Consider the following 27,729-nt stretch of genomic DNA (forward strand, 5'->3'; position numbering starts at 1 on the left):
AATTGCCTGCTGCGACCTCCAAGTGAGGATAGGTAGACAGAGGGAATATGGTGGGTACCGACAGTGTCTAATATGGCTGAGCAGTGCAACCCTGGGCTCCTCTAAGCCTCAGGCTTCCCACCCATACAATGAAAAGGTTGCACTGGATGTTTTCTTAGGGTCCTTTGAGTCCCGATGATGTAGGAATCTTGGCTTCTTTTGATGTCCTACAACTCAGGGTGGGAACTGTGTGGAAGTTTGAGGAAAATCAAATGTTGTTTTTAAAAAGGCAATCCTGGGGCGCCTGGGTGGCTCAGTCCGTTAAGCGTCAGACTTGGGCTCAGGTCATGACCTCTCGGTTCATGAGTTCAAGCCCTGCATAGGGCTCTGTGCTGGCTCTCTGCTGTCGTCACGGAACCCGCTTCCGATCTTCTGTCCCCCTCTCTTTCTGCCTTTCTCCTGCTTGTTCTCTCTCTCGATAAATAAATAAACTTTAAAAAAAAGGGGGGGGGGGTAATCCTAAATAACCAGATGGCTGTCCCTTCAACCCAGAGGTTGGTTGGGAATTGGCCAAGAGACTGTCCCACATACCAAACTGATAAAAGCCTAGCCTCAAAGTGGTCCACGTTGCTAATGTAGTCAGACCCCACCCACCTGTGGCTTCCTGCCCCGTTTGCCCCCAACCTACCTCTATGCTACAGCCCCAGCAATTTTTCAGTTCCTCCAACCCTGACATGCCAAGCACACCCCCATCGCTAAGCTTTGCACATTCAGAACTCCAGGAGGACTGTTTTGTTCCTCTCTGGATGCTCAGGGCTAGAACTGCCTGGCACATAGCAGGTGCTCAATAAATACACGTTGAAAGAATGAATGTCTCTCCATCTCTTACACAAACACTCCCTTCCTCCTCCCCTCAACTCCCACCCTGCACTTCTGCCCAAAGTTTAAACTTCAATGCTTCAGAGCAGATGACACCTCAACTGGTGCAGGTCCCCTCAAATGTGTTCTTCAAGTATCCTCCCCTTCTTCCTGACCCTCGCCCCAGTTGTGATCATATGGAATTGATTGTGCCCAAATGTGCTTAGGCTTTCTCTTGCCCATAGACTCAATCTCAAACTTGCTGGGACTAGCCTGTCTTGTTTGTTGCTTGGACACTCAAAAAGCATTTGTTGAATGAAAGAAAAACCTGCCCGTTCCTACCGAAGTCCCAGGCCACACAGCAGCAGTCAGAAGCCCATGAGTTGTGACCGAGGCTGGGTCAGGGTTCTCTAGAGTTTTCTCAAGAAAGTCTGGAGATGTCACTGAACACCCCATGCCACAGTGCCCTACTCTGTACACACTATGAACCACTTTTCATGCTTCCCTCTCAGGTCCCTTAAAGCCTCTCTCCCGCACAAGGATCACTTTGTGTCAATTAAGCTCACTAGTTTAGGACTTTTCCTGGGTCTGCTGGGGACACTTGGAAGGTCCTTCCACTGGAATCCAGATGTGTGCACAGCTGTGGGGGCACAATTCTGCTTCCTTCCCTTCACCTGAGATGGCCCTTCCAGACCCAATCCCAGTAGGGAGGCAGTGGCCTGACCCTGAATAAAGGGCACCCACGCACCTGGGTCAGGATTTCTCAAAGCCGGGTGCACCTAAGTATCTCCCAAACCCTCGCTACTCAGAGAGCAGTCCTGGAGGCCGCTCCGCCCGTTGCGCTCCGGAGAGCTTGTTAGAAATGCAAAAACCTCACTGCAACAAACAAAATAGAAACAGAGGGCCTGGATACACGCGTGTCCCCAGGCCATGTGCACGAATGAGTGAGCAGGGGGTACAGCAGAGATGGATTTAACGATCGTGCACGAAATATAATCCGAGGGCACCAAGATGCCTGCACCTGGGCATAGGCGCGGGGCTAGGTCCCGCTTTGAGCTGCGATCGTGCACCGACGCGGGAGCCAGGACTCCTCCTAGAGCGCCCGGGGCACCCTCAGGCGCCCCCCGCGCCGCGACTGCCTCCTGGGTCCGGGGACCACGGCCTCCCCACTTGCCAGAGAGCACTCCTTCCCAAATCTCCCTTCGGCAGAAGGGCCCAGGTGGCGGGCGCTCTCTCGAAGCCTCGTCCCTCTCCGCAGGCCAGGCCCGGCGGCGCGGGCAAACTTTGCCCGGGCGAGTCCTTGAAGTCTATATTTAGTGCACGTCACCCCTCCCCCTGCGGTCGAGAGGCAGGCGGGCCGAGAGGGGTGTGGGGGGAGAGCCCCGCCCCCGCAGGCGTGTGTGTCGTGTGGGTTTGGGGCCCCGCGCGGTTGCGCGCGCCCTCGGCCTTTGCGCCTCCCGCAGCCCCGGCGCCCCTCGCCCCGCCGGGCGTCGTGCGCCAGCATGGGCCAGGAAGAGGAGCTGCTGAGGATCGCCAGAAAGCTGGAGAAGATGGTGGCCAGGAAGAACACGGTGAGGCTGCAGAGTTTGGGCCATAGCCCCCGCCCCCAGGAGGCGCGGCGCGTGCGAGCCTGGTGTCCCGGGGGCGCGTGTTGGCGGCGCGCCCGGGAGGCGCGTGCGGGACTCGAGGGAGGCGCGGCTGACGCAGGGCTCAGCGCCCCTTGGGGACTGCTGGGGACCCCAGGGTGGGTGTGTGCACGGCCCAGGGCGCTGGGCAGGATCTTGCGGGACCGCAAAGACGAGGCTTGTGCATGCCCCTCTGGACAAGTGGGGTTCGGGGGCGCTGGGTAGCTTCTGCAGGGCCCGGGAAAGCGAGCGAAGAGACCAGGACCTGGAAAAGGACTTTCAGAGTCCGGGGACTCACGGCGGCGGCGTGTGCAAAGCCAGGGGAGAGGCGGCGACAGCGGGGCGGGGGAGAAAGGGGAACGGGGGAGGGGGGATGGTTTACAAAATCCTGGATGGCCCGAGAAGGTCCAAAGAAACTTGAGCTGATGTGGGGTGCTGAGCCGCCTCTATCCCTCACCCCGGTAGCGGATCTGGAGGAGAGCAGCAAGGGACCTCCGATCCCACAACCTCACAGCTTGGGGCGCCAGGAGCGGTTCTATTTGCAACTTTCCCTTAACTTGGCCGCAGGGTGGGGCCCTGGGCAGGCGGGGGCCGAACAGGTGCTGGGCAGCCGCTGCGCCCTGGGGGGGGGGGGGGGGGGGAGGGCGGACGGGCTGGAGGCCTGGGCTGTAGGGGCCGGGGGAGGGGGAGCCGGACCCAGAGGGGAATCAGGACTGAGGGCCCTACCTGCGGATACCTGGACTCTCAGGCCGACTTGAAGTTAATGTTTGATCCTCTCCCTGATCTTTGCCTCAAGCTGGAGGCCACCGGGTTGCCTGGCCAGAGCAAACTTGGCCTTGGGTCTGCGAGGGTCTGGGCACACCCAGAGAGGGAAGAGAGGAGAGGGTAGCCCATGGGACTGTCCCCCCACCTCACCCTGTACCAGGGCCCTCCCAGTCCCATCTTCCATAGCTAGGTGCTGGAACAGGACCTGCCTTTCCAGCCCATTCTAGATGTGACTCTAGGAGCTTGGGGGAAGGGATGGACCTAAGAGAAGTTTTAGAGCAGGGAAGATGGAAGAGTCCCATGGAGTGTCAAGCTACCCTGGTGTAGACAATGAGTTGGTGTCCATACAAAGGCCAGAGTTACCAGTTTCCTCATCTGTAAGAAAGATACGAGATTATCTGTCTCCTGGGCAGGAGTGCCTCTGCTGGCAGTGGTGAGGGTGGAGAGATGTAAAACCTTCTGGAGGACTTGAACTAGTGCTGGGTAAGAGTTAGAGAATGACGCCTGCTTTTGCACAGCCAGGACGGACACAGAAACCTGCCGAGTGCTGGGAACCCCCTCACCCACACATTCCCAGCCTCCACCCGCCCCCCCCCCATGCCGGGATCCTCCAAAACCAGTGCAACTGAGCCTCAAGTCAGAGGGCACTTTCCCAACTGGGGATGACGGAGCTCAGCCCGGGTCTTCTGAGCTCAATTCCACATCACAGTCCCGTCCCTTGCTGACTCCAGACTTGAGCCATGAGATTCTGGGCTCCGGGGCGGGGTGGGGGAATCCGGGACACCTGAGGAAAGGCAGTTTTGGGGAGTAGAGCTCTGGCTGAGGAGGAAGCCACCTGCCCTGGGTTCCCTCTCGCTCCTTTTATGGCCCTATGCTCACCACTCTGCTTCCCTCTCTGGGCCTCGATTCCCTCTTCTGTGAAATGGGAAGCGGAAACTGTGTCCCTGGGGGATGGATTCCTGAGGAAGTACCCAGAGCTGTCTCCCGGAAAGAGGCAAGCCTGGCCACAGGGTCTCTGTAGCACAGAGCTCGTCTGCAGCCACGTCTGCGCCTGGGCTCTTGGCAGCATCTGGGTGGGCACAGAGCTCTGGGCCTGTGGCCGACGGAGGTGGAGACTGCTCTGGGAGCAAAAGTGGGCCCGCCCAGCAGTGGTTAGGGAGAGGAGGACACACTTCCTGTAAGAAGACGGATCCTCCACGTTGCAGCTCAGGCCTGGGGTTCACTGCCAATTACTGAAGTCCCAGCAACTTTCTGAGGGCTTTTGTCAGACGCTGTGCGTGTGCACCAACTGGAGCAGCTTCAGACATACACCAAACCGTCACAGCTACGCATACACATAATTACACGCAACAAACATAGCCACACGCGCACAGCCACACACAGCAATAGCTAGACAAGCATCTATACACATAACTGCATGTGAGTCGCGGCACTGGTACTGACATGATAGATACACGGGCCCGTATGTTTACAGAAAGACACGCACGTGTGCACAGCACAGCTACCCCCATACTTGCAAAGTTACGGACTTAGCAAACAGCCACAGTTTCACATCACAGGCATCTCCCACAGAGACAAACAGACACACGGTGCTTCGAGCCGCATTTACACAGCTCCACACACGGACTAAAGATACTGCTGGCTGCACGTCCCATCCCTGTACACAGACAGACACCCAAGTCAGCTCTTGCACACGGCTTCGCAAGCCCGGCTGCACTGAGGCTCCTGGCTGTTCTCCAACATGACCCAGTTGTGCAGCGTGACATTCAGAGATGCACACCCCGTGGTGAGCTGGAATCCGCTTAATGTCCAGTGTTGATTTTTTCAGGAATTTTGCAAGCTGGTTGTTAAATACGGCCATTATTTTATTTGATTTTTCTTAGTTGACTAGCGTTGACGCGCATTGCCACTTTGGTTTCAGGTGTACAACATAGTGATTCATCAACTCTGTATGCTATGCTGTGCTTACCACGGGTGTGGCTACCTACCATCTGTCACCATACAAATGCCGTTAAAATACCATTGACTAGGGGCACCTGGTGGCTTCGGCGTCAGGCACCTTAGGCAACGGTGATCCAACTTTGGCTCACGTCATGATCTCACTGCTCGTGAGTTTGAGCCCCACGTCTGGCTCTGTGCTGATAGCTTGGAGCCTGGAGCCTACCTCAGATTCTGTCTCTGTCTCTGTCTGTCTCTCTCTGCCCCTCCCCTGCTCATGCTCTGTCTCTCTCTCTCTCTCTCAAATATAAAATAAAACATAAAAAAAATTAAAAATACCATTGACTATGTTCCCTGTGTAGAGCCATTATTTTAAAAATTAAATGAGGGGCGCCTGGGTGGCTCAGTCGGTTAAGCGTCCGACTTCGGCTCAGGTCACGATCTCGCGGTCCGAGAGTTCGAGCCCCGCGTCGGGCTCTGGGCTGATGGCTCGGAGCCTGGAGCCTGCTTCCGATTCTGTGTTTCCCTCTCTCTCTGCCCCTCCCCCGTTCATGCTGTGTCTCTCTCTGTCTCAAAAATAAATAAACGTTAAAAAAAATTAAAAAAAATTAAATGATATGCTTCCAATTAAATAAATCGTATTAAAAACAAAGGACATTTAAAAATTTAAAAAATAAAAACAAAGGTAATACACACTCCAGAGTCATCACTTCTAATTATTTTACTACATTTCACTCTCCATGGTCTAGAGGTTCTGTTATATCAATATGGTGGAAATCCTAGTATAACGGCATGATAGTGTACATTTCTTCCCAGTGCCTCCTTTTAGTTCAGTGACAGCATATTGGTAGCTTGAAATTGACCTACAAATCAAAAAAAGAAAAAAAAGAAAAAGAAAAAGGGGGCGCCTGGGTGGCGCAGTCGGTTAAGCGTCTGACTTCAGCCAGGTCACGATCTCGCGGTCCGTGAGTTCGAGCCCCGCGTCGGGCTCTGGGCTGATGGCTCAGAGCCTGGAGCCTGTTTCCGATTCTGTGTCTCCCTCTCTCTCTGCCCCTCCCCCGTTCATGCTCTGTCTCTCTCTGTCCCAAAAATAAATAAACGTTGGAAAAAAAAAAAAAAGAAATTGACCTACAAATCAGGTGGGTTTTTTTTTTTTTCCTTTGAGAGCTGGGTGTTGAATGTTGACCAACATGGCACCACACCTACTCACGTTGATATTCCATAACTACACACATCTAGACAGCTTTTTGTCCATACCTACACAGGTTAGAGCTGAAAGGCCTGAGTTTGAATCCCAGCTCGATGCCTTGTAACTTTGGGCAAATTATTTAATCTCCCTGTTTCTTGGGTTGCTCCTCTGTGAAAATGGGGTCATAATTCAGTGAGAATGAGAGTAGTAACAGTACCTACCTCGCAGGGCCAGTGTGAGAGTTAAAGGAACTAATGCAGGTGAGATACTTGGAGCGGCGCCCAGCACAGAGCAAGCCTTTCATTGGTGGTCCGTGCCTGCAGGGTTACACGCAGGCGTGCACATCCACAGGTCACGCCTCCAGAAACATACTGCTAACCCACGTTCCAAGGGAGGCTGAGGGCTGACAGAGGGCACCCCTTGGGATGTGGTCCTGGCAAGGAAGCCTGGCAGGGCGGGCGTTGGCTGCTGGAACCACACAGTGAGACCAGGGCAAGGGGCATACAGGACACAGTCAGCTGGTGCTCCCCAGGGAACCCATCTCAGGCCAGGGGGCGGGGCTGGCCTCTAGGAAGTGGGTGCAGGAAAGAGAAAGCTGAAATGGGGCATGGGTGGCCCAGGGCCTGGCAGCCAGCAGATTTTCAGATCTGAGGCTCCTTTCCTCCCGTCACCCCCTCCCGTCCCACCTTCCGCTCTCTGCTTTATTCATTCACTCAGGAAACGCTGGGCTGTGTGCTAAACCCTGACGTTTCAGAGATTAAAACGGTCCTCCTTACCCAAGAGAAATGAAATGAGAGCGTATGTCCACACAAGGACTTGTACATGAGTGTTCCTGGCAGCTTTATTTGTGGTAGGCCCAGCTGGAGGCTAGCCCAAGTCCCATCAACAGGTGGATGGATGGCGGAGCCTGGCTGACTCAGTCGAAGGAGTGTGCGATTCTTGATCTCAGGGCTGTGAGTTCGAGCCCCATGTTGGGTGTAGAGATCACTTAGATGAATAAACTTTAAAAAATCGTTTTAAGTTAAAACAAACAGGTGAATGGATAAGCAAATTGTGGTGCGTCTCTACAATGGAAAACAGCTCAGTAATAAAAAGAACTATCGATCTACACAGCAACGTGGGTAAATCTCAGTTACCCTGAGTGGAGGAAGCCAGATGGGAAGGCCCCCTGCAGTACTCTTTATATGAAATTCTTTAAAATGCAAGTGCTTCTAGGTGACAGAAAACAGAATCATGGTGGCCTGGGCCTGGGTTGGGGTACAGGGAGGGTAGGTTACAAGGGGGCACAAGGAAACTGGGGGGTGATGGTTATGTTCTTATCTTGATTGTGGTGGTGGTCCCCTGGGCATACACAAACGGCAAATGTGTGGTTCGTTGCATGTCACTTGCACCTCAATAAAGCTGTAAAAAAAAAGCCATGGCCCTCACTGTGCAGAAGCTCCCAGTTAGGAAGCGGGAGGATGAGGAGGCAGACACAGAAGCAGTAACAAGTAGCCACAAAGTGATTAATCTTAGAGGCGAGATGGGCATGCATGGCCAGTAGAAGGAACAGCAGAACGAGTGGCAGGGGTCAGGGTGAGCGGTTAGGGCTGGGCCCTGTTCAGAAGGGCGAGAGGCCAGCTGGGTGGTGGGAGGTGACGTTAGAGAGCTGGTCTGGGGCAGAATCTTTTGCCTCTGTCTCTCTGTCTCTGTCCCTTGCCTGGCCTTCAGCCGCTTGTCTCCCTATATCCTGTTGCTGGGGCAATCTCCCCCTACCTCCTGCACCCCTCTTTCCCACCGACACCACACAATGTCAGAAAGGGGCCCGGCGCAGAACCTATGTCCTCCGTCCTCACCTTGTGGCCTCCCACAGGAAGGGGCCCTCGACCTTCTGAAGAAGCTGAACAGCTGTCAGATGTCCATCCAGCTACTCCAGGTGGGGCGGGGGTGGGAAGCCTCGGGGGCAGTGCCTGGGGATGGGGAAGTAAGAGACGGTGGGGGCGGGGGGAGACCTCCAAGGTGGAGTCTGGGAGGAATTTCTAAGGGGAGGACCAGGGGCAGCGGAGGTCTTGGGCTCTGAGGGTGGAGACTGAGGCATTTAGATGGGGGCAGGGCACCTTTCACGCATAGGGGGTCCTCTGGGTCTGTGAGAAAGATCGGTTTGCTTTCCTTGAATACCCCAATTCCTCAGGCCCTGGGGCTGTGGGATCCAAGGGGCCAGTGATGCAGGGAGAAGGAAAAGTCACCCAGTTTTAGATCCTCCCCGTGTCACCCCCACAGCCCCCAAGCATTACCAGAAGCTCTTGGCCCTGAAAAAAATCAACACAGATCCAAGCTGTAGTAGCCAGAGCTGTGTCTTAAGCTGAAGCTTGAACTCAAAGATGCCAGGAGGTGGAAATGGTGAGGGGTCAGCAGCAGCAGCCCAAACCACCACTGCCGCAGCTTTTCACCGAAACTGCAGTCATCCGTCAGTGCACAGGGCTGGGCCTTGGGCACCGGACCTCACAGAGGGCCACAGGTCAGGGCCTCAGGTACAGGACCAGGGCTGTGACCTCAGCCACGGGTTAGGGCTGAGGCCCCGGAGAGGCTGGGGCTGGGGCTGGGGAAAGAGGGTGCGGAGCCAGGGCAGGACTTGCCAGCTAGGGCAGCCCATCCTCTGTGTCCGTGCCAAGACCAGCCCCTGACCCTCTCGCTTTGCAGACAACCAGGATTGGAGTCGCCGTTAACGGGGTCCGCAAGCACTGCTCAGACAAGGAGGTGGTGTCTTTGGCCAAAGTCCTCATCAAAAACTGGAAGCGGCTGCTGGGTGAGAGGGGACAAGTTTGACTCTGGCTGTGTTTTGCTCCCAGTCCCTGGGAGGGGACCATGCCTGGCGTATAGCAGGCACTCTGTATGTTTGTTGAATGACTTGACAAACGACAGGTGACCTTGTAAGTGGGGAATGCCCGTGTTTGTCTACACAAATGCAACATTTGTAGACGTGTGGGTTTTTGTGTACATGTGCCTATCTGTGTATGTATTTGTGTGTGCTTGCGTGTGGATGTATACAGCACATGTCTACATACACACATTTGTGTGCAGACGTCTTTCTGTCTCGCTGTGTGAGCGTGGATTTGCACACAGATGGCATGTGGTATAAATGTATTCTTGCGTGTGTGCATGTGTGTTGGAGGCACGAGCGACTGTTCCTGTCCCTGCCCTTTGCCCCTCCCTCCCCCAAATCCCGCGGGGATCTGCTGAGGCAGAGGTGACTTTGAGAACAATGTCGTGCTTTCATTTCCAGACTCCCCTGGACCCCCCAAAGGAGAAAAAAGAGAGGAGAGAGACAAAGCGAAGAAAGAAAAAGGGCTTAACTGTTCTGATTGGAAGCCAGAGGCAGGCCTTTCTCCACCGAGGAAAAAACGGGAAGATCCCAAAGACAGGTATTTTTTCCTGGGATGGAGAGAAGGGGGCCGGCATGTGTCACGTTCTCTGCCAGCATCTCTGTGTATATAACTCATTTGATCCTCACGCCCCTGGGAGGTGGCTGTTGTTCTCATCTCCTGCAGTGCCCCTCCGTGGGTCTTGTTTGGCTTAATCAGACAGACCCAGAAGACCCAAACGGGCCATCCCTGGCACTGGCCTCACCTAGAGGGCTGCAGGGGCAGGAGACGCAGTGTGCCAGCAGGGTCGGCCCAGGCGTTTCTCGTCTACTAGGGAACCAACCACACAGTGTCCAGACCTAGACTCGCCTCCCCAGGTACAGGGTGATGACGCACACCACAATGTTGGGGGGGGGTCTTTGTTAGAAGACAAAGCTGCCAGGATCCCAGCAAGGGCAATGACCAGCTCCAAGATCCACCGTACTTGGGGCAGCCCAAAAGCTATGCTTTTCTACCTATTATTTATATTTCATTCAGAGCCCTTCCTGTCTAGATGTCATTTACCAACCAGGGCTCACTTGCTAGAAACAGTGTTGCCTAGAAACACAGCTGACATCCCACCCTTGTCAGAGTTCCAGGGAAATGGGGCTAGGCGCTTACTTAACCATAGAGAAAGAAAGGTGTTTTGTTGGCTCTTTGTTCAACATTTCCATCTCGTGACAAGGAAGCTGAAGATTGGGGAGCAGAGACTTCCCCAAGATCACACAGCTGTTATGTGGCTCAGTGGGAGTCCGGTCTTTGTCAGACCTCCCCAGACCTCTGCTGAGAGGAATAGTTGTTTTTCTCCACTCTGTGCCCCTTCCCCCTTGCCCACCTAGCCAGGGTCCCCCAAACTGCATGACTTTCAGATAGACCCAGATGCCTTACCCGTGACAGTAGATAAAAGCCTCCATCAATGTAGAAATAAATCCTACCTGTTCCCTGTCTGACCGGACCACTTAATTCCTTGGGTGGGGTGGGGGGGTCTATCTGTGTTCACCTAAGAGATGAGAAGGCAATATTAGATGATACTGAACAGTCTCTGGTAGTACTAGATAATGGTAGATAATATGGATAATACCGTCTGTGATTTATCAACATCTTTAATGAACACACCTTTGACCCAGGCTAGCCACTATAAGGAATCATTTTAAGGAATTAACCAGATTAGGGGCTCCTAGCTGGCTCAGTCGAAGAGCATGCAATTCTTGATCTTGGGTGGTGAGTTCAAGCCCCACACTGGGTGTAGACATTACTAAAAAAAAAAAAAAAGGAACCAGATTAAAGCATAAACACTATATAGGTGTAATATTTTTTACTGTCATTTCTGAAACATCTTTAATCTCTGAACCCCTTTTAAATGAATGTTTATTATAATCCTATAAAACAAGTGTTTCACAGAAAACACTTTAGGGAATGATGCTATGGAAGGAAGATCTCACCCAGAGGGAGACATACCTCCTCCAGGTTACTCCCAGTGTGGGTTGTGAAAATAGCTGTGGGGCAAGATGTCCTTCCGTGCACAGAAGAATCCCACAGACTGAAAAACCACCTACTATGTTCAAAAAGCCCAGGGAGAGGCAGTGCTGGATAGAAAAATATTTAATGACGTGGGAAAATGTTCACCAAGTATTACGAGAATCTGTATGTATGATATAGTATATATAGTATGATCCCGTTTTTATAAAAATTAAGAAAGTGAGAGGCACCTGGCTGGCTCAGTCAGAAGAGCATGTGACTCTTGATCTCGGGGTCGTGACTTTGAGCCCTACGTTGGGTGTAGAGTTTACTTTAAAAAAAAAAAAGTTAAAAAAAATTAAGTGAATTTTGTGTGCATGGATAGGAACAAAGACGGGAAGGATATATACTAGGATGCTAATAGTGATTATATCTGGGTGGTAGGATTGAGAGGTTTTTTTTCCTTCTTGTTAATTGCTGTCTTTCTCATTTTTTCCAATAAATACGTACTAATTTTTACAGAAGAAAAAAAAGAAACTTAAAAACATTTTTTAAGATTTTTTTATTTACTTTTGAAAGAGAGAGCCAGAACAAGCGAGAGAGAAGCTGAGAGAGAGAGAGACAGAGAATCCCAAGCACACTCCATGGCGCAGTGCAGAGCCTGACGTGGACCTCGACCTCACGAGTTGTGAGGTTATGACCTGAGCCGAAACCAAGAGTCAGACGCTTAACCGACTGAGCCACTCAGGTACCCGAAACTATTTTTTTAAAAACAAAAATATATCAGGGTGCCTGGGTGGCTCAGTCGGCTAAGCGTCTGACTCTTGATTTTGGCTCAGGTCATGATCTCACAGTTTGTGGGTTCAAGGCCCGCAATGGACGCTGCTGACATTGCAGAGCCTGCTTACGATACTTTATCTCCCTCTGTCTCTGCCCCTCCCATGCTTGTGCGCACTCTCTATCTCCTCTCCCTCTCTCAAATAAATAAGCATTAAAAAAATTTTTTTTAGGGGTGCCGGGGTGGCTCAGTCGGTTGAGCATCCGACTTCGGCTCAGGTCATGATCTCACAGTCCGTGAGTTTGAGCCCCGAGTCGGGCTCTGTGTTGACAGCTCAGAGCCTGGAACCTGCTTTGGAATTTGTGACTCCCTCTCTCTCTGCCCCTCCCCCGCTCATGCTCTGTCTCTCTCTGTCTCAAAAATAAATAAAAACATTAAAAAAATTTTTTTAAACACAAAAATACATCTGTGATTATAATTAAGAAGAGCCTCATAGTCTACTTTGTACAATAAAATTGTAAAATCTGTATTGTTGGGTTTCTTTTCATAATGATCCCATATCGCTTTTGAGATCAAAACAAATAATAGCATTTAAAAAAGTAAACAAGTAAGAGTGATAAAAATCTGTCGTGGAAATAATGGAAAATATAGAGAAGTAAGGGAAAAATCACCCACATTCCCCCCACCTAAAGATAATTGCTCGATATTTTGGTGTATGGGTTTTTAAAATTTTTTTGTGTGTGTGTTTTTATTTTTGAGAGAGACAGAGAGACAGAGCAAGTGGGGGAGGGGCAGACACACACACACACACACACACACACATACAGAATCCGAAGCGGGCTCCAGGCTCTGAGCCGTCAACGCAGAGCCTGACAGGGGGCTTGAACTCCTGAGCTGTGAGATCATGACCTGAGCTGAAGTCGGACGCTTAACCAACTAGGCCACCCAAGCGCCCCTCTGGTCTTTCTAAAGTGAAATACTTGTCAGATGTTTCTGTAAACTTTTTTACGTTTGTTACTTTCATTTTGCTCATTTTGCAATTTTGTGCCACTTGGAGAAATCCTGACATTTAACTTTTCATATGGCGTGTTCTGTTTTTGCAAAGGGGCTAGAAGTTTGGCTGGCAGGGACCCCCTGAGCCCCACGGTGCCCAGTGCGGAGTTAACGCTGACTGCATATTGCTAGGCCAACTGTATCAGCACTTCCTGTGTTCATGCTCGGGCTGGTCTGGTCACATGTGGTTCTTAGCACCTTAGCTAATGAAGGACCAGGACGGAGAGGGGTCTTATGGGATGAAATTGAACGACTAGGGGCTGGACCATTGGGAAAGGATACCAAATGGGATATGGGACTAACCTGTAGAATAGGCCATGAAAACATCTGGGTAAAGATAGCAGCCTGAGCACATGTGTTTCCTTTTGCTCCATCCCTGAATCCCACTAAATGATCATTACAGCGATTTTTTTTTTTAAAGAACTACAAGGATGACAAGTCTGGGAGAGGAGACATGTGGAGAGCAGAAGGCCAAGTCCTGGGCTGGACTTGGTCACTTACACCCCTCCCCCCCACCCAGTCTCTGAGACTGAGTAGTGTGACCTGAAAAATAGGCATTATTTTCTCAGGTTTTTTTTCTTCTTAACAATAAAATGTTTTATTTGTAATACATTCTAATTATATTTAATGTTTTAATTTAACTATTTTGTATTATATTTATTTTATTATACAGGTTTTTACTTGCTCACTGTAGAAAGTTTTAAAAATACAAGTAAGAAAGTAAAAAACCCATCGTCTAGAGACAAGCACATATAATTATGTATAATCATCGTGTGTTTAAATACAAATATCATTTATGTAATCATTTGTATTCTTCCAGACTTAAAAAAAATTTTTTTAATGTTTATTTTTTTTTTGACAGAGAGAGAGAGAGAGAGAGAGAGAGAGCATGAGCGGGGGAGGGGCAGAGAGAGAGGGAGACACAGAATCCGAAGCAGGCTCCAGGCTCTGAGCTGTCAGCACAAGAGCCTGACGTGGGGCCCAAACTCACGGACCATGAGATCATGACCTGAGCCGAAGTCGGACGCTCAACCGACTGAGCCACCAGACTTTTTTGTATGGGTCATCACTACCCATAAAAGACTTATTATATCAATAACATGGAAGTATGCTCTGTATATTATTTTGTAACCTTTCTGCCTACATATATTTATTTCAACCGGAAGGCATGTGTACTGTAAAAAGTTTAGAAACTAGGGTGGCTCAGTTGGTTGAACATCTGACTTCGGCTCAGGTCACGATCTCATGGCTTGTGAGTTCAAGCTCCGCGTCAGGCTCTGTGCTGACAGCTCAGAGCCTGAACCTGCTTTGGATTCTGTGTCTCCCTCTCTCTCTGCCCCTTCCCCACTTGCTCTCTCTTTCTCTCTCAAAAATAAACAGTAAAAAAAAAAAAAAAGTTTAGAAAGTCAAACACAAAAGAACAGAAATAACCACCATTAACATTTTGATGTGTATCTTTCTCATCTTTTGAACCTATAAATGTACATTGGAAGGGCACTACATAGACGGTTTTGTAACCAGCATTTTCCATTTGACAACATCTTGACCACTTTCCTGGGACGTTAAGCTGTTAATGCTGGTTCACTTTTCGCTGTGAGTGAAGCCGCCGCTGAGGCTGAGCGGGAAATGGGGAGGTGGTCTCCCCACCTTGTGGGGAAAATTAAGTCGGCAGGGGTCCAATTTCAACTCTATTGGTGAACTTTTTTGTTTTAGTTTCCTTAATGAGGATTCATTCTGATTATTATGTAAACGCTAACCACATTGGTGACGTTTAAAAGAAAAATGGAAAATATTTGTCGACAGTGTGCCTCTTCCATCAACCAAAACATCTTCTCTCCCGGTCCCGAGCTATTTGCACGCATTGTTTTTCCGTTCCTGTAGGGAAAGTGTACAAACTATGACCTCCCTGTTTATTTCCCTTCCTATTGTATCCTAAGCATTTTTCTTGTTCCTGAATACTTTTCATAACGCTTATTTGCCGTAACTGCAGAATGTTTCTCTAAAAAAGAAGCAATTTCGAGCATTTGCTCTCAAAATGAAGCGATGAAGAAGGGCCAGAATGGGAGGAGTCTTGGAGGTTGAGGCTCATGGCTTCCCTTCTTTCGAATTCCAGCTTCCCGGTCTGGCCTGCACCTGTCCATCCCCGTGGGCATTCGGGGAGGAACGCCAGAGAGGAACTTCCGGGGCTCAGTGAGGGACCAGAGGGGTGTGTGAAGAAGGGTCTCTCCTCTCTCTCTCTACCTCTTCCCCCCATGTTTAAGCAGGGGTGAAGGTCTGGAGGTGGATGGGTCTCGTCCACGGAATAATCAGACCCAGCCCCTGAGGCTGCCTCATCCACTGTCTCCCACACCACCTGGAGGACGAGCAGGAAGCTGGAAATCCATGCAGGAACATTGCACCCTCTGGAAAATGAGAAATCAGACAGCCTAGGACTATGGAGCATGGAGGGCTTCTTTGTTCTTCTTCTTCTTTATGTTTATTTATTTCTTTTGAGAGAGAGAGAGAGACGGTGGGAGCAAGGGGAGGGGCAGAGAGAGAGAGGGAGGGAGAGAGAGAATCCCAAGCAGGCTCCATGCTGTCAGCACAGAGCCCAGTGCAGGGCTCGAACTCCTAAACCATGAGATCATGACCTGAACCGAAACCAAGAGTCAGGCGCTTAACCAACTGAGCCACTCAGGTGCCCCAGGACTTCTTTGTTCTGGAAGCTGCTGTAGGGACATAAATGTCCTCTTCCCAGCCAGCCCCGGGACGCAGATGCTTTCCTCCCCGTTTGACAGGGGAGGGAACCTATACTCAGAGAAGACTGGGATTGCAACTCATGTCATTGCCTCCCTTTTCAGAACGATAACTGTTGTATAGGCTTTATGCACATGGAAAATGAACTGCAAGGAATGACGCTAAACTTAATACTTGTTACCTCGGGGGAGCTTTCTTTTCCCACTTTTAGTTTTTATATTTCTGTATTGTTTGACTTCACGTTATCTGGCAACAAATATTGATAGAGCACCCACTCTGTGCTAGGCACTCTCTTATTCGCTTGGGATAAGCCAGTGAATAGATTAGATTGGATTCCCCAGGAGCAGAGCCTGAGACAGATTCAAGTGCAAGGGGCTTGCTTGGAAGTGATTTCAGGAAATGCAGACCAAGGAGTGAGGGAGTGAGACAAGGAAGGGAAGGACACCGGCCCAGGGTCTGTTGGTGGGCAGGCTACTGCTACGGGCAGCCAGGGCTTAAATCCTGCTGGGAGCTCTGGGTGACGGTGGGCAACACACCCACTGGAGGGCTGAGGATGCTAGGGCTTTTATCCACCAGTTCCTACGGGTCTGGTTGAAGGTTGCTCCTGGCACTGGCTGGCACAGAGAACTCCCTCGGGCAGACACCCAGCAGGAAGCTCTGGGGTCCCAGTGCACTGGGAGAGTGAGTGCCTGAGGGGACGTGGGCTGGGCACCAACAGTGTCCCCCACAGTGAACAAACTCCCTTGCCAAGCTCTGTGCTTGCAGAACTTACATGGGAGCTGGTGAGATACTCTACGTGATAAGCAAGCCAATTATTATTATTTTTTTAAGTAATTCTTTTTTTTTTCAACGTTTATTTATTTTTGGGACAGAGAGAGACAGAGCATGAACGGGGCAGAGAGAGGGGGAGACACAGAATCGGAAGCAGGCTCCAGGCTCCGAGCCATCAGCCCAGAGCCTGATGCGGGGCTCGAACTCACGGACCGCGAGATCGTGACCTGGCTGAAGTCGGACGCTTAACCGACTGCGCCACCCAGGCGCCCCTTTTTCTTTTTTTAAAGACGTGTTTTTATCTTTATTTATTTTTGAGAGAAAGAGAGAAAGAGGATGCGAGCGGGGGGGAGGAACAGAGAGAAGAGACACAGAATCCGAAGCAGGCTCCAGGCTCCGAGCTGTCAGCACAGAGCCTGATGCAGGGCTCAAACGCACGAACCGTGAGATCGTGACCTGAGCGGAAGTTAACCCCTTAACCGACTGAGCCACCCAGGCACCCTGATATTTATTTATTTTTTAAGTAATCTCTACACCCAACGAGGGGCTTGAACTCACAACCCCGAGGTCGAGTCGCATGCTGTACCCACTGAGCCAGCCAAGGTTGTATTTTCTTTCAATTTTTTTTTTTCTTCTGGGCATTGGTTTTCCTGTGTGACTTTACAAACAGTATACACCTAATTTTGTGCCCTTTTTCACTTGCCATTTTAACACAGCTCTTCTGTCTCCAAGGCCCATGTGTCCCGCTCCTTCTCCTAAGTAAGGTGCCCACAGGGGAGTCTGAAGCCGATCCAGCTCCTCGTGAGAATAGGCAATCCCGGGAATTCCAGTGTCCGTGGACTGCAGCTAGCCAAGGCCTGCCTGCCTGATAGCAAGAAGGAAGGGAGCCCGCTGAGAATTACTTATTAATAATTAGTAATACCAAAAAAGGGGGGTGGGGCACCTGGGCGGCTCAGTCTGTACAACATGGGACTGTTGACCTCGGGGTTATGAGTTCAGACTCCACTTTGGATATAGAGATTGCTTAAAACTAAAAAGTGTTTACTAAAAAAAAAAAAAACTAAAAAGTGTTTACTTATTTATTTTTTTAGAGAGAGCACGCGCGAATGGGGGAGAGGGGAAGAGGGAGAGAGAATCTCAAGCGGGGCTTGATCCCGTGGCCCTGGGATCACAACTTGAGCCAAAACCAAGAGTCAGACGCTCAAGCGACTCAGCCACCCAGACACCCCTAAAATCTTTTTAATTATTAGTAATACATGGCATAACACAGTAACGTATCTGGTACATACTAGGCTTCCTTCCCTTGATTGCTTCGTTTGATGGAGGGTAGGTGCAGGTGACCAGCCCACATCACCTGGAACTTCCTCTCCTGGCAGCTGGGGTCCAGGTGTGTTCCATCATCCTCATCCCGGCAGGCCTGGCTTCCGGAAGCTTTCTCCCCAGCCTCTGAGCTCTCTAGCTCAGTAGTGGGGCTAGCCTTCAAGAGAATCTCATCTCCAATTTCTGTTCTTTCAGGAGAGACTCTGTGGACTCCAAGTCATCAGCCACCTCCTCTCCAAAAAGGCCATCGATGGAAAGGTAAAGGAAGCCATGGGTTTCTCCATCCCAGAAGTTCTGTTCAGCATGTGTCCCTCTCTCTGCTTCCATGGAGGAAGCCCAGGGCAGGAGAAAGGAGGAAACTTCATACATTATGTTGCTTCCAAATTCTAGGACCCACGCAGCAAGTGGGCCCCTGAATCAGAGATAGGGCTCCTTCACTGGGGTGGCTGACCAGTCACTGTTGCCCCATCACTGCCTGGGGAACATTCTCAAGGTCAAATTGAACCCAGTGAGGACAGGGGTCTTGAAAGTCTATAACTGGAGTGTGATCTCTGGGTTTGGTTACCCAAAATAGCATAAATCATCCAGTTATTTATTCATCAAATATTTATTGAGGGGTGACTATGTGCCAGGAACTGTTCTAGGTTCCTGTCCAGGGATATAGCTGTGAGCAAAAGGAAAATCGCTGTGGTCATGAGGCCTATGTTCTAATAAGGAGTGACAGGTAATACATAAATAAATATGTGACCGGCGCTATGGAAAACAGCAGAGTGAGGGAGGTTGAGAAAGATGGTCATCAAGGTGGTCAGGAGAGTCCTCATGAGCAAACCCTTCAAAGAGATGAAGGAATTAGCCATGCAGATATCAGGGTCATTCCAAGCTGAGGACCCTGTGTGGCAGGGGCAAGAAGCAGTGAGGGGGCCAGGGCTGGAGCAAGTAAGCGAGGTGGGAGAATTGGGGGACAGAGTGGCAAGGAGCCACAGGAGGAAACTTACTGGCATGCCTTTGGCTGCTGTACTGAGTGTGGATTGTCAGGGCCAAGGTCAGGAGCAGAGACCAGCCAGGGGGCCATTCAGTAAATCAGGCAAGATATGATGGTGGCTTGGACCAGCACGGCAGCAGTGAGGAGAGAAGTAAAGGACTCCGGATATATTTTGAAGAGAGAGCTGGCAGGATTCTCTGACAGACTGGGGAGGGGTACAAGAGAATATGAAGAGTCAAGATGACTCCAAGACTTTTCGCTTGAGCACCTGCGAGGACGGAGTTGCCCTTAGTTGGGACGGGGAAGACGGTGTGTAAATCAGGCTACGGCGGGAGATGCAGGGCTCAGGTTTGGATGCGCTGGGTTTGAGGGGTGTCCTAGTCATTCAGGTGGAGAAGTTGAATGGGCAGTTAGGTTATACTAAGCTAGAATTCAGGAAGAATGTCTTGGGCTAGAAATCTAAGTTTCAGAGTAATTAGCACGTATCTTGTATCTGAAGCCACAAACCTGAATGAGATTGCTAAGGAGAGACTGGCTAAAAGAGGGAGTGTGAGCTGTGTTCCGGGGGGAGGTCTGAGGTCAGAGCAGGGAGAGGTGGCTTAGAGGTGGATCAAAGCAAATGATTAGTGTCCAGGGGCCATACTGGATGCTGGGGCAACCGGGTTAGGATGGTAAGGGTGTTGGCTCCTAGGAGGCTATGGGGAGCCGCTCCGTTGTTTTAGACCTAATGGACCAGTGAGACTGACACTGGAAAGAAAAGAGGCACAAAAATTAGGTCATTTAAGGCTTTCTGAAGATTCAACAGACCCGAGATGTTGATGGGGCTGCTGTTTGCTCTGTTCCAAAATGGCTCCGGGGGCCAGCTGATGAGTGGAGGCTCTGGTGAGTGCTGCTTGGGAGTGTGTCTGAGGCCCCATCCTGCCTCTGAAGAGAAGAGTCGTGTGGTCCCCTGGCATTGTCGTCCATGAGTGAGGTCTAAGAACGGAGGCTCCGGCACCATCCTGGTTCTACACCAGTGGTTCTCGTTGGAGAGTCATTTAGAAACTTGTGGAACACTTTTGTCACTCTGACTTGGAGGGGATCTCAGTTCAGGGTGCTGTAACAGGACGTCATGGACTAGGTGGCTTAAGCAACAGACGTGTATCCCTCACAATTCTGGAGGAAGGGAAGACCAAGATCAAGGTGTGGGCCAACTCAGTTACTGATGAGGGCCCTATTCCTGGCTTGCAGACGGCCACCTTCTCACTGCCTCTGCACCACACACACACACACACACACACACACACACAGGGAGCTCTGATTTCTCTCCTTCTTGTAAGGACAGTGATCCTATCGTGGGGCCCCCACCCTCATCTAAACCTAATTACCTCTCAAAGGCCTCCCTTCCAAATTCTATCACATTGGGGGTTAGGGCATCAACATGCGAATTTATGGAGGACACAAACATTCAGTCTGCCATGGGAGAGAGGGAGGAGTGCCGCGGCATTTTGTAGGCAAGAGCCAAAGATGTTAAATGTCCTAGAACGCGAAGGACAGCCTTGCATAATGAAGGATTGATTGTTCTATCCCCAAAGGAAACACTGATCATTAGTCTAGCTCTGGGTGTGATGTTATAATAAAAACAGTTCATGTTTGTGTAAGGATTTATACCTCCATACTCCTCCCCTGACTTTGTCTGGTGACCTTGAAGTCTCCTGACTCCCTCCCATAATACACTCTTTTTCTGAAGGTCAGTCAAGCAGACCATGTTTGTCTTTAGAGCAGTTGCACTATTTCCTGCTGGTTCTGTATTGGGAGGGGAATCCAGAGGGACAGAAGCGAGTCTTGTAAATCCACCTTGTCCACTACCCGGACTGTTTTCTGCACTCTCTTCCTATTTCGTCTTTCCCTTTAATCCATCCATCGATCCATCCATCCAGCACGTTTGTTGAGCACTTCCTTGCAAAGTTAGCATCCTCCGGGAGTCAAGGTCGTGTTCACCCAGTGGGTGACTAGTGGAGACCATGGCAGACTGGAAAGCACCTGCCTGTCTGAAGGGGGCGCTCACTGCCCAGCCCAGCTATTTGTTGCTTTATGGAAACGCAGGCTCTGTGTGCCATGTCTTCTGATTTTTTAAGGAAAGCAGGACATCTCAATTTTCATATGAAACTCCCAATTTTAAATATTGACAACATATTCCTGTTTTTCTAAGACACAGTAGGGCAAAGAAAACACATCTGGAGCCCACCAGTTGTGGCCTCTAAGCCCAGGCAAAGATTTAAACTCATGACCTCTGCCTTTATAGAGCTAATCACTAGCATGGAGGCAGACACTAAAATACTTTGTTTTTACTTTCCAAGTGCTTTTTTTTTTTTTTTCAAAAAATGTTTTTCAAAGCTATAACATTCGATGGGAACATAGGAAGAGTGTCTCAATATGACTTGAGAAGTCAAAGAAGACCTCATGGAAGAAAGTGTATTTGTGCTTAGAACTGAAAAATAAAAAGGAGTTTGCCTGGTAGACAAGCCAAGTATCCCGGGCAGTGGGAATAGAACATGCGAAGGTGTGGTAACGTAAGTGAGCATGGTGCTCTGGGAACTGTAGCTGGGGCATCAGGGGGCAGAGCACAAAGGGCACCACTGTGACAGTGAGGAAGGTTGCACTTTATCAGCTGCCCTTAGAACCCGGGTGTCTGGATTGACTTTTCGCGGAACAGTCGGGCTTGCCTGGCGGTGTAGTAACGGCAGTGCCCTCGAGGTGGCGCGCAGGAGCAATGAGCAGGCCTCCCGGTGCCTCTGCTCCTACCTGGGGCGGGAGAATTTTTCTAAGGGCTTGGTGATGTCAGATCACAGACTGGGTCTGGCGCTGGCACATCCGGGGAGCAGAAGGAAGCTGTTGATAAATCCGACGCCCCACCCCCACCTCCGCCAGTGATGCCTTCTCTGCAATTTGTCGCAGTTCCCACTCGTGTGCGCTGAAAGCAAAATGAGCCTGGCTGCCTGAAATGCCACCGCCGCGTGAATTCCAGCCAGCCAGCCGGCTCCTGGCCCGAGGGGAGGGACGCGGGCTGGGAGCGCCCTGCCAGGAAGGGGCAGTGGGTATGCAACAAGCAGCCTAATCTAACCTGAGTAAGGGGACTCTGGAAAACTCTCTGCCTTTTAGGGACACAGTGAGATGTGTTGAAAAGAATTTGGAAGGCAGGCAGATCTAGGTTTGTGGTGTAATTCTACCATTTGCTAGTTGGATGACCTTGCGCAAGTCAGTTCAGCTCTCTGAACCTCAATCTGTTGATCTGTAAGATGGGGATAATTATGACCCCCTTTCAAGGTCCTTATAAGAATTAAATGGGGTAATGAGGGGCGCCTGGATGGCTGAGTCAGTTAAGTGTCCAACTCTTGATTTCGGCTCAGGTCATGATCCCATGGTTCGTGAGTTCGAGCCAGGCTGCAGGCTCAGTACTGACAGCACGGAGCCTGCTTGAGATTCTCTCTCTCCCTCTGTCTCTGCCCCTCCCCTGTTCTCTCTCCAAAGAAACTTTTAAACACACAAATGTGGTAACAAAACGCTTAACGCTGTTCCTAACCCATATAAATGCACAATAAATGCATAATGCTTGGTGATAATTCTGACGCTTACTGTGCAAGCTATGTAAATTACCTAACCCTGCATTACTAGAATTCTCTTAGGTGCTTTAATCCTCTCAGAAACTCTCTGAGATGGGCACTGTCGCCATCCCCATTACTAGCCCAAGGTCACATAGCTACAGAGTGGTGGTGTCAGGCCTTGGCCCCGGAGTGTGGCTCTGGAGCAGCTTGTTCTTGATAAGTATACCACTCAGTGTGGGCATCCCCAAGTGAAAACTGTTGTTATCATGACTCCTTCCACGCAGCATGCGCCAGGCTCCCCTGTGTCGGTTCCCTACTAATGAGCCCTATAGACACCGAGGATGTGGTGGTGGGGTTTGCAGGTTACTGAGGGGCACCAGGAAGAATCTGGGGCTCCATCATGACTGGAGGTGAGTTGGCCTGGGTTGTGGGAGTTGACAGGCACTGACTCAGCTCCCTCTCTCGATCTCAGGGGGCAGGGTCACCAGCCTTCCAAAGAGCACCTGTCGCCCACCCAATTCAGCTCTATCTAGGCCCTGTGGGTGTGCCTTTCATCTCTTTGTGGGCGACTCCCTCAACTCACATTCATTCATTCAACAAAGGTTCATCAAGTGTTGGCCCAGAGCACTGTTCCAGGTGCTGGAAAACAGTGGTGAACCGGCCAAAGGAGTCCCTATACTCTGGAATCTATCGTCTGGAGATGGAGGCAGACAGTGTTTATAAACACACAAACAAGTTAATTATAGACTTGGATAAGTGCTATGAATGAAAGAAATCAGGTCATGCGCCAGAGAGTTACAGGGCAGGGACAAGCTGCTGGGCTGGGCTGGTCAGGGGAGGCCTTCCTGAGGATGTGATATGTGAGCCGGGCCTGACTGGTGGGGAAAAGGACCAGTTGTAAGACAATCTGGAGGAGGAAGAGCCTTCCAGGAGGAGGGAGCGGCCAGTGCAAAGGCACTGTGGTGGGAGTGACAGGTGTATTTAAGGAAGAGAAAGAAGCTGTGCAGTGGGGGGCTTCAGTGAACTGGAGTGTGGCATGATACTAGGTCAGAAGGAAGGCAGGGGCCGATGTGGCAGGGTGGGGGGCTGGGAGGCCAGAGTGAGGAGTTTGGCTTTATACTGAAAGTGATTGGAAGTCATTAGAGGGTCAGAAGCGGGGAGCTATGATATCAGCTGTGAGTTTTTGAAAGGGTTCCCCTGGGCTTCTGTGTGGCAAATGGGTTGTAAGGGGGGCAAGAGGATGTCGAGAGACCAGCTTCAGGGCTACTGTGGCTGCGCAGGTGAGAGCCCCGCGGCCAGGACTAGGGTTGGGCGTGGGGAGATTCGTTCTGGTTGCAGGCAGCCCCTTAAGCTCTAGAGTTTACATCCTTCCCAGCCTTCCCTCCCCCACACCTTTCCCTCCCACTGAAATCTGACCCCAACAGACAGCAGGTTGGGGCTCACGTTCCCCATCCCCTGTGCCCACTGCCAGGCCACTCAGTTGTCAGGCAGGGTTGGGTCGAATCCAGGGTAAGTTGACCTGGAACAGAAAGGTTCAAACTGCACTTAAAAAATAAAGGCCAGGAAATCCCTTTGGACCAAATTTTTGGGAATTCCAAATATAAACCTTGGAAGAGCAGAGGCTTCCCTTCCCAGCCCACCTCACTCCTGAGGCAGCACTGAGGCACCTTTGAGGAACGTCAAGGCTCCAGAGAACACAAGAATCCCAGTGGTCCAACGGTGTCTGTGGTGACAGAGGGCATCCAAGGTCAAGGCAAACAGCAAGGGTTGAGGAACGAAGAGGTCTCCGGCAGAATCTACGTGGAAGAGGGCTCAGCAGGATGTCAGATGTAGGATCTCGTAACCCCATATTTTTAACACTGCAAAGCCTAGGCTACTTGGTCAGCCTCACTCTCAGGCACAATTCCTTGGGCCTGGCTTTTCAGAAGCCCAGCATCGTCTTCCTGAAGGTAAGAAGTGCATCCATACCTCCAGAGCTGCCTGGTGCAGCTGCCCAGGCTGTGCTCTGTACAACTCCAGGAGGTACCCAGCTGACAGTGTGAATGGAACTCCCTGGAATTAAGAAATGCAGCAGCCCTTGAGGACCTTCCACAAGAGTTCAGTGTGGTAAGACCCTGGAGCGGAGGAAGGGACTCAAATTTCTTCAACTCTCATGAGTCCGGTTTTCCTCGGAGGCCTGAGGGCTGGCCTGAAAAGAGCCAAGACGTGAGGTCGGAGGCGTCTCGACTGCCTGGCCCCACCCCAAGGGTAGTGCGGAAGCAGCTCTGAAAGGGAGGAATTCGTGCAACTATCGCCCCAGCCTCTCACCTGTACCTGTGTCAGCACTTTGTTCTTTTTGTCTAACTTTCTTTTATTGTGAGAAGATAGTGTGTAACAGCATGTGCCATTTTAGCCTTTTTTTCAGCATAAGAAAAAAGATATTTCATCAGGCTGAGTGGAGTAAGGTTTACCAAATACGTAAGACAGATGAGTGATCGTTGTGTATTTCACATTTGATGGCTATTCTTATTCAGTGAAGTTCCTATATAGATTTATTTTATTATTTAAAAAAAAATTTTTAACGTTTATTCATTTTTGAAAGACGGAAAGAGACAGAATGGGAGCAGGGGAGGGGCAGAGAGAGAGAGGGAGACACAGAATCCGAAGCAGGCTCCAGGCTCTGAGCTGTCAGCACAGAGCCCGATGTGGGGCTTGAACCCACAAATCGTGAGATCATGACCTGAGCCAAAGTCAGAGACTTAACTGAGTCACCCAGGCGCCCCAGATTTTTTATTGTGTCAAAATAAACATACCATAAAATGTAGCCATTTTAACCATTAAACATTTTTTTAAATGTTTTATTTATTTTTGAGAGAGAGAGCGAGCAGGAGAGGGGCAGAGAGAGAGGGAGACACAGAATCTGAAGCAGACCCCAGGCTCCGAGCTGTCAGCACAGAGCCCGATGAGGGGCTCAAACCCACGAACTGTGAGCTCATCACCTGACCCGAAGTTGGACATTTAACCAACGGAGCCACCCAGGCACCCCTCGTTTTAACCATTTTTTAAGTGTATAGTGGTATTAAGTACATTCACATTGGTGTGCAGCCATCACCAGAACATTCTCATCTTCCCAAACTGAAACTGTGTTCCCATTAAGCATTATCGCCCAATTTCCCCCTCCTCCAGCCCCCGCATCCACCATTCCCCTTTCTGTCTCTATGCATTTAACTATTCCAGGTACTTCACGTAAGTGGAATCATACAAAATTTGTCCTTTTTCTTTTTAAAAGATTTTATTTTTATTTGAGAGAGAGAGAGAGAGAGAGCATGCAAGCAAGGGAGGGGCAGAGGGCGGGGGGTGGGTGGTGGGGGACAGAAGATCCAAAGCAGGCTCCGTGCTGACAGCAGTGAGCTCAGTGCGGGGCTTGAACTCACAAGCCCTGAGATCATGACTGAGCCGAAGTCACATGCTCAACCGACTGAGCCACCCAGGCGCCCCCAATATTTTTGTCCTTTTGTATCTGGCTTATTTCACTTATAATGTCTTCCATTCATGGACATTCATCCACGTTGTACCAGGTGTTGGAATTTCATTCCTTTATATGGATTCCACTCCTTTCTGTGGCTGAGTAATATTCCATTGTGTTATCTACTACATTCTGCTTATCCATCCATCCGTCACTGGGCACATGGTTTGCTTCCTCCTTCGTTGGCAGCTCCGGTTAGAGTGACCATCCGGTTAGAGTGACCACTCATGATTCTCAAATGTTTTCCTTTTAATGCTTATTTATTTGAGAGAAAAAGAGCAAACAGGAGAGGTGCAGAGAGAGAATCTGCACTGTCAGCACAGAGCCCAACACGGGGCTCGAACTCACGACCCATGAGATCATGACCTGAGCTGAAGTTGGGCGCTAAACTGACTGAGCCACCCAGGCGCCCCCTGTATATATATATTTGTGGGTTTTTAAGCCCAAACCAAAATGAGATCATTCTTAGGCAGTGAGTGAATCTTAGGAGTTAAGAGTGGAGACTTTGCAATCAGACAGACTTGGGTTCAAGTCACAATGATGTAACCGGTTCCTCATCTGCAAACGAGGAAGAGAAGAGTATCTGATTCCTAGAGCTGCTGTGAAGATTAAATTAGAAAATATTCCGAAAGTTGCCTGGCACATGGTAAGGCCAGCCCTCTTCAATGGTGGTAAATTCACCATTCAAGAGGCTGCCGGCTCCTTGAGGAAGGGAGCTCTCCTAACTTGTCTGCTTTCTCCAGACCTGTGGAATAAGTGTCTAGTAAGTATTTACTGGATGAGTGAGTAAATGGTTCAGTAAGAAGATAGAGCACCTCGCATGGTATCTAATGGACTATAGTATGATTTGCAACCCTGTTATGATTCCCTGTAACCAGCAGAGCAGAGTGGTTGGTTAGGAGCCGAGGCACCGGATTTCAACTCCGGTGGGTTTTAGTTCTGGTTCCCCCACGTGTGTGACCAGAGTCAAATTATTTCAAATGCAACCACCTCTGCAATTCACTTTAAAGTGCAACTCGAAAATGGAGATAAGAATAGCACCAGCCTCATGGGGGGTGTCGTGAGGATTAAATGAGATGATCCGTGTCAAGCGCCTAAAAATAGCACCTACCTCAGAGGGCTGTCATGAGGAGTAAGGGAGATCGCCCACAGAAACATCCAGAGTGTGCTCAGTGGATGCTTTATTCGCTTAATGTCAAAATGTCTATTACTGTTTGTCATCCTCAGATCAAACAGCAGCAAATCGAAAGCAGAGACCCCCAAAACACCCACCAGCCCCTCGACCCCCACCTTTGCCCCCTCCATCTGCCTCCTGGCCCCCTGCTATCTCACAGGGGACTCGGTGCGGGACAAGTGTGTGGAGATGCTCTCAGCAGCCTTGAAGGCCGAAGGTGAGAGGGCCTGGGCCAGGGGCAGGGGAGGGAAGGGCTTCCCAAGGGCAAATGAGATGCGGTCTTTCTCAGTGCCATGGGAGTGGAACAGGATGCTACAGTCCCCTGTATGGGCAGGCTCCACTGCCAAGGTCATGTCTGGCTAATGCCTGTGCTTCCTGAATCTCTTTTAGATGATTACAAGGATTATGGAGTCAATTGTGACAAGATGGCATCAGAAATCGAAGATCATATCCTTGAGCTGTGCCAGGGCTGTGGGTGCCCGGACGCCAGGAGCAGGTCTCCCAAGTGCAAGGGACCCAGGACAGTGAGGGGGAGGGGAAGGGCTCGGGGCCAGCCCCCTGCTCTGCCTCTGAACTGGAGTTCTTCATTCTAGCTACCATTTATTAAGTCTTGCACCTGCCAGCCTCTTGCTAA

The 27,729-nt window shown here is 50.4% G+C and overlaps 1 protein-coding gene across 3 annotated transcripts in view; it reads left to right on the top strand.

Moving 5' to 3' along the window:
- The first annotated feature begins 2,223 nt into the window (after positions 1–2,223).
- Positions 2,224–27,729, top strand: part of TCEA3 (transcription elongation factor A3) — a 37,644-nt gene continuing 12,138 nt past the window's right edge. Inside the window, exons 1-8 of one of the 3 annotated variants that reach the window (XM_047870801.1) lie at positions 2,353–2,408; positions 8,207–8,269; positions 8,614–8,864; positions 9,034–9,139; positions 9,617–9,755; positions 18,046–18,108; positions 27,149–27,312; positions 27,486–27,542. In XM_047870801.1, the coding sequence (XP_047726757.1) occupies positions 8,715–8,864; positions 9,034–9,139; positions 9,617–9,755; positions 18,046–18,108; positions 27,149–27,312; positions 27,486–27,542 (679 nt within the window). In that variant the 5' untranslated portion in view covers positions 2,353–2,408; positions 8,207–8,269; positions 8,614–8,714. Of the gene's footprint in view, positions 2,409–8,206; positions 8,270–8,613; positions 8,865–9,033; positions 9,140–9,616; positions 9,756–18,045; positions 18,109–27,148; positions 27,313–27,485; positions 27,543–27,729 lie in introns of all 3 variants that reach the window. The other 2 variants (XM_047870802.1, XM_047870803.1) reach the window with 2 other exon arrangements.

The sequence above is a fragment of the Prionailurus viverrinus genome, chromosome C1, assembly GCF_022837055.1.
Source record: "Prionailurus viverrinus isolate Anna chromosome C1, UM_Priviv_1.0, whole genome shotgun sequence".
In the NCBI taxonomy this organism is placed as follows: Eukaryota; Metazoa; Chordata; class Mammalia; order Carnivora; family Felidae; genus Prionailurus; species Prionailurus viverrinus.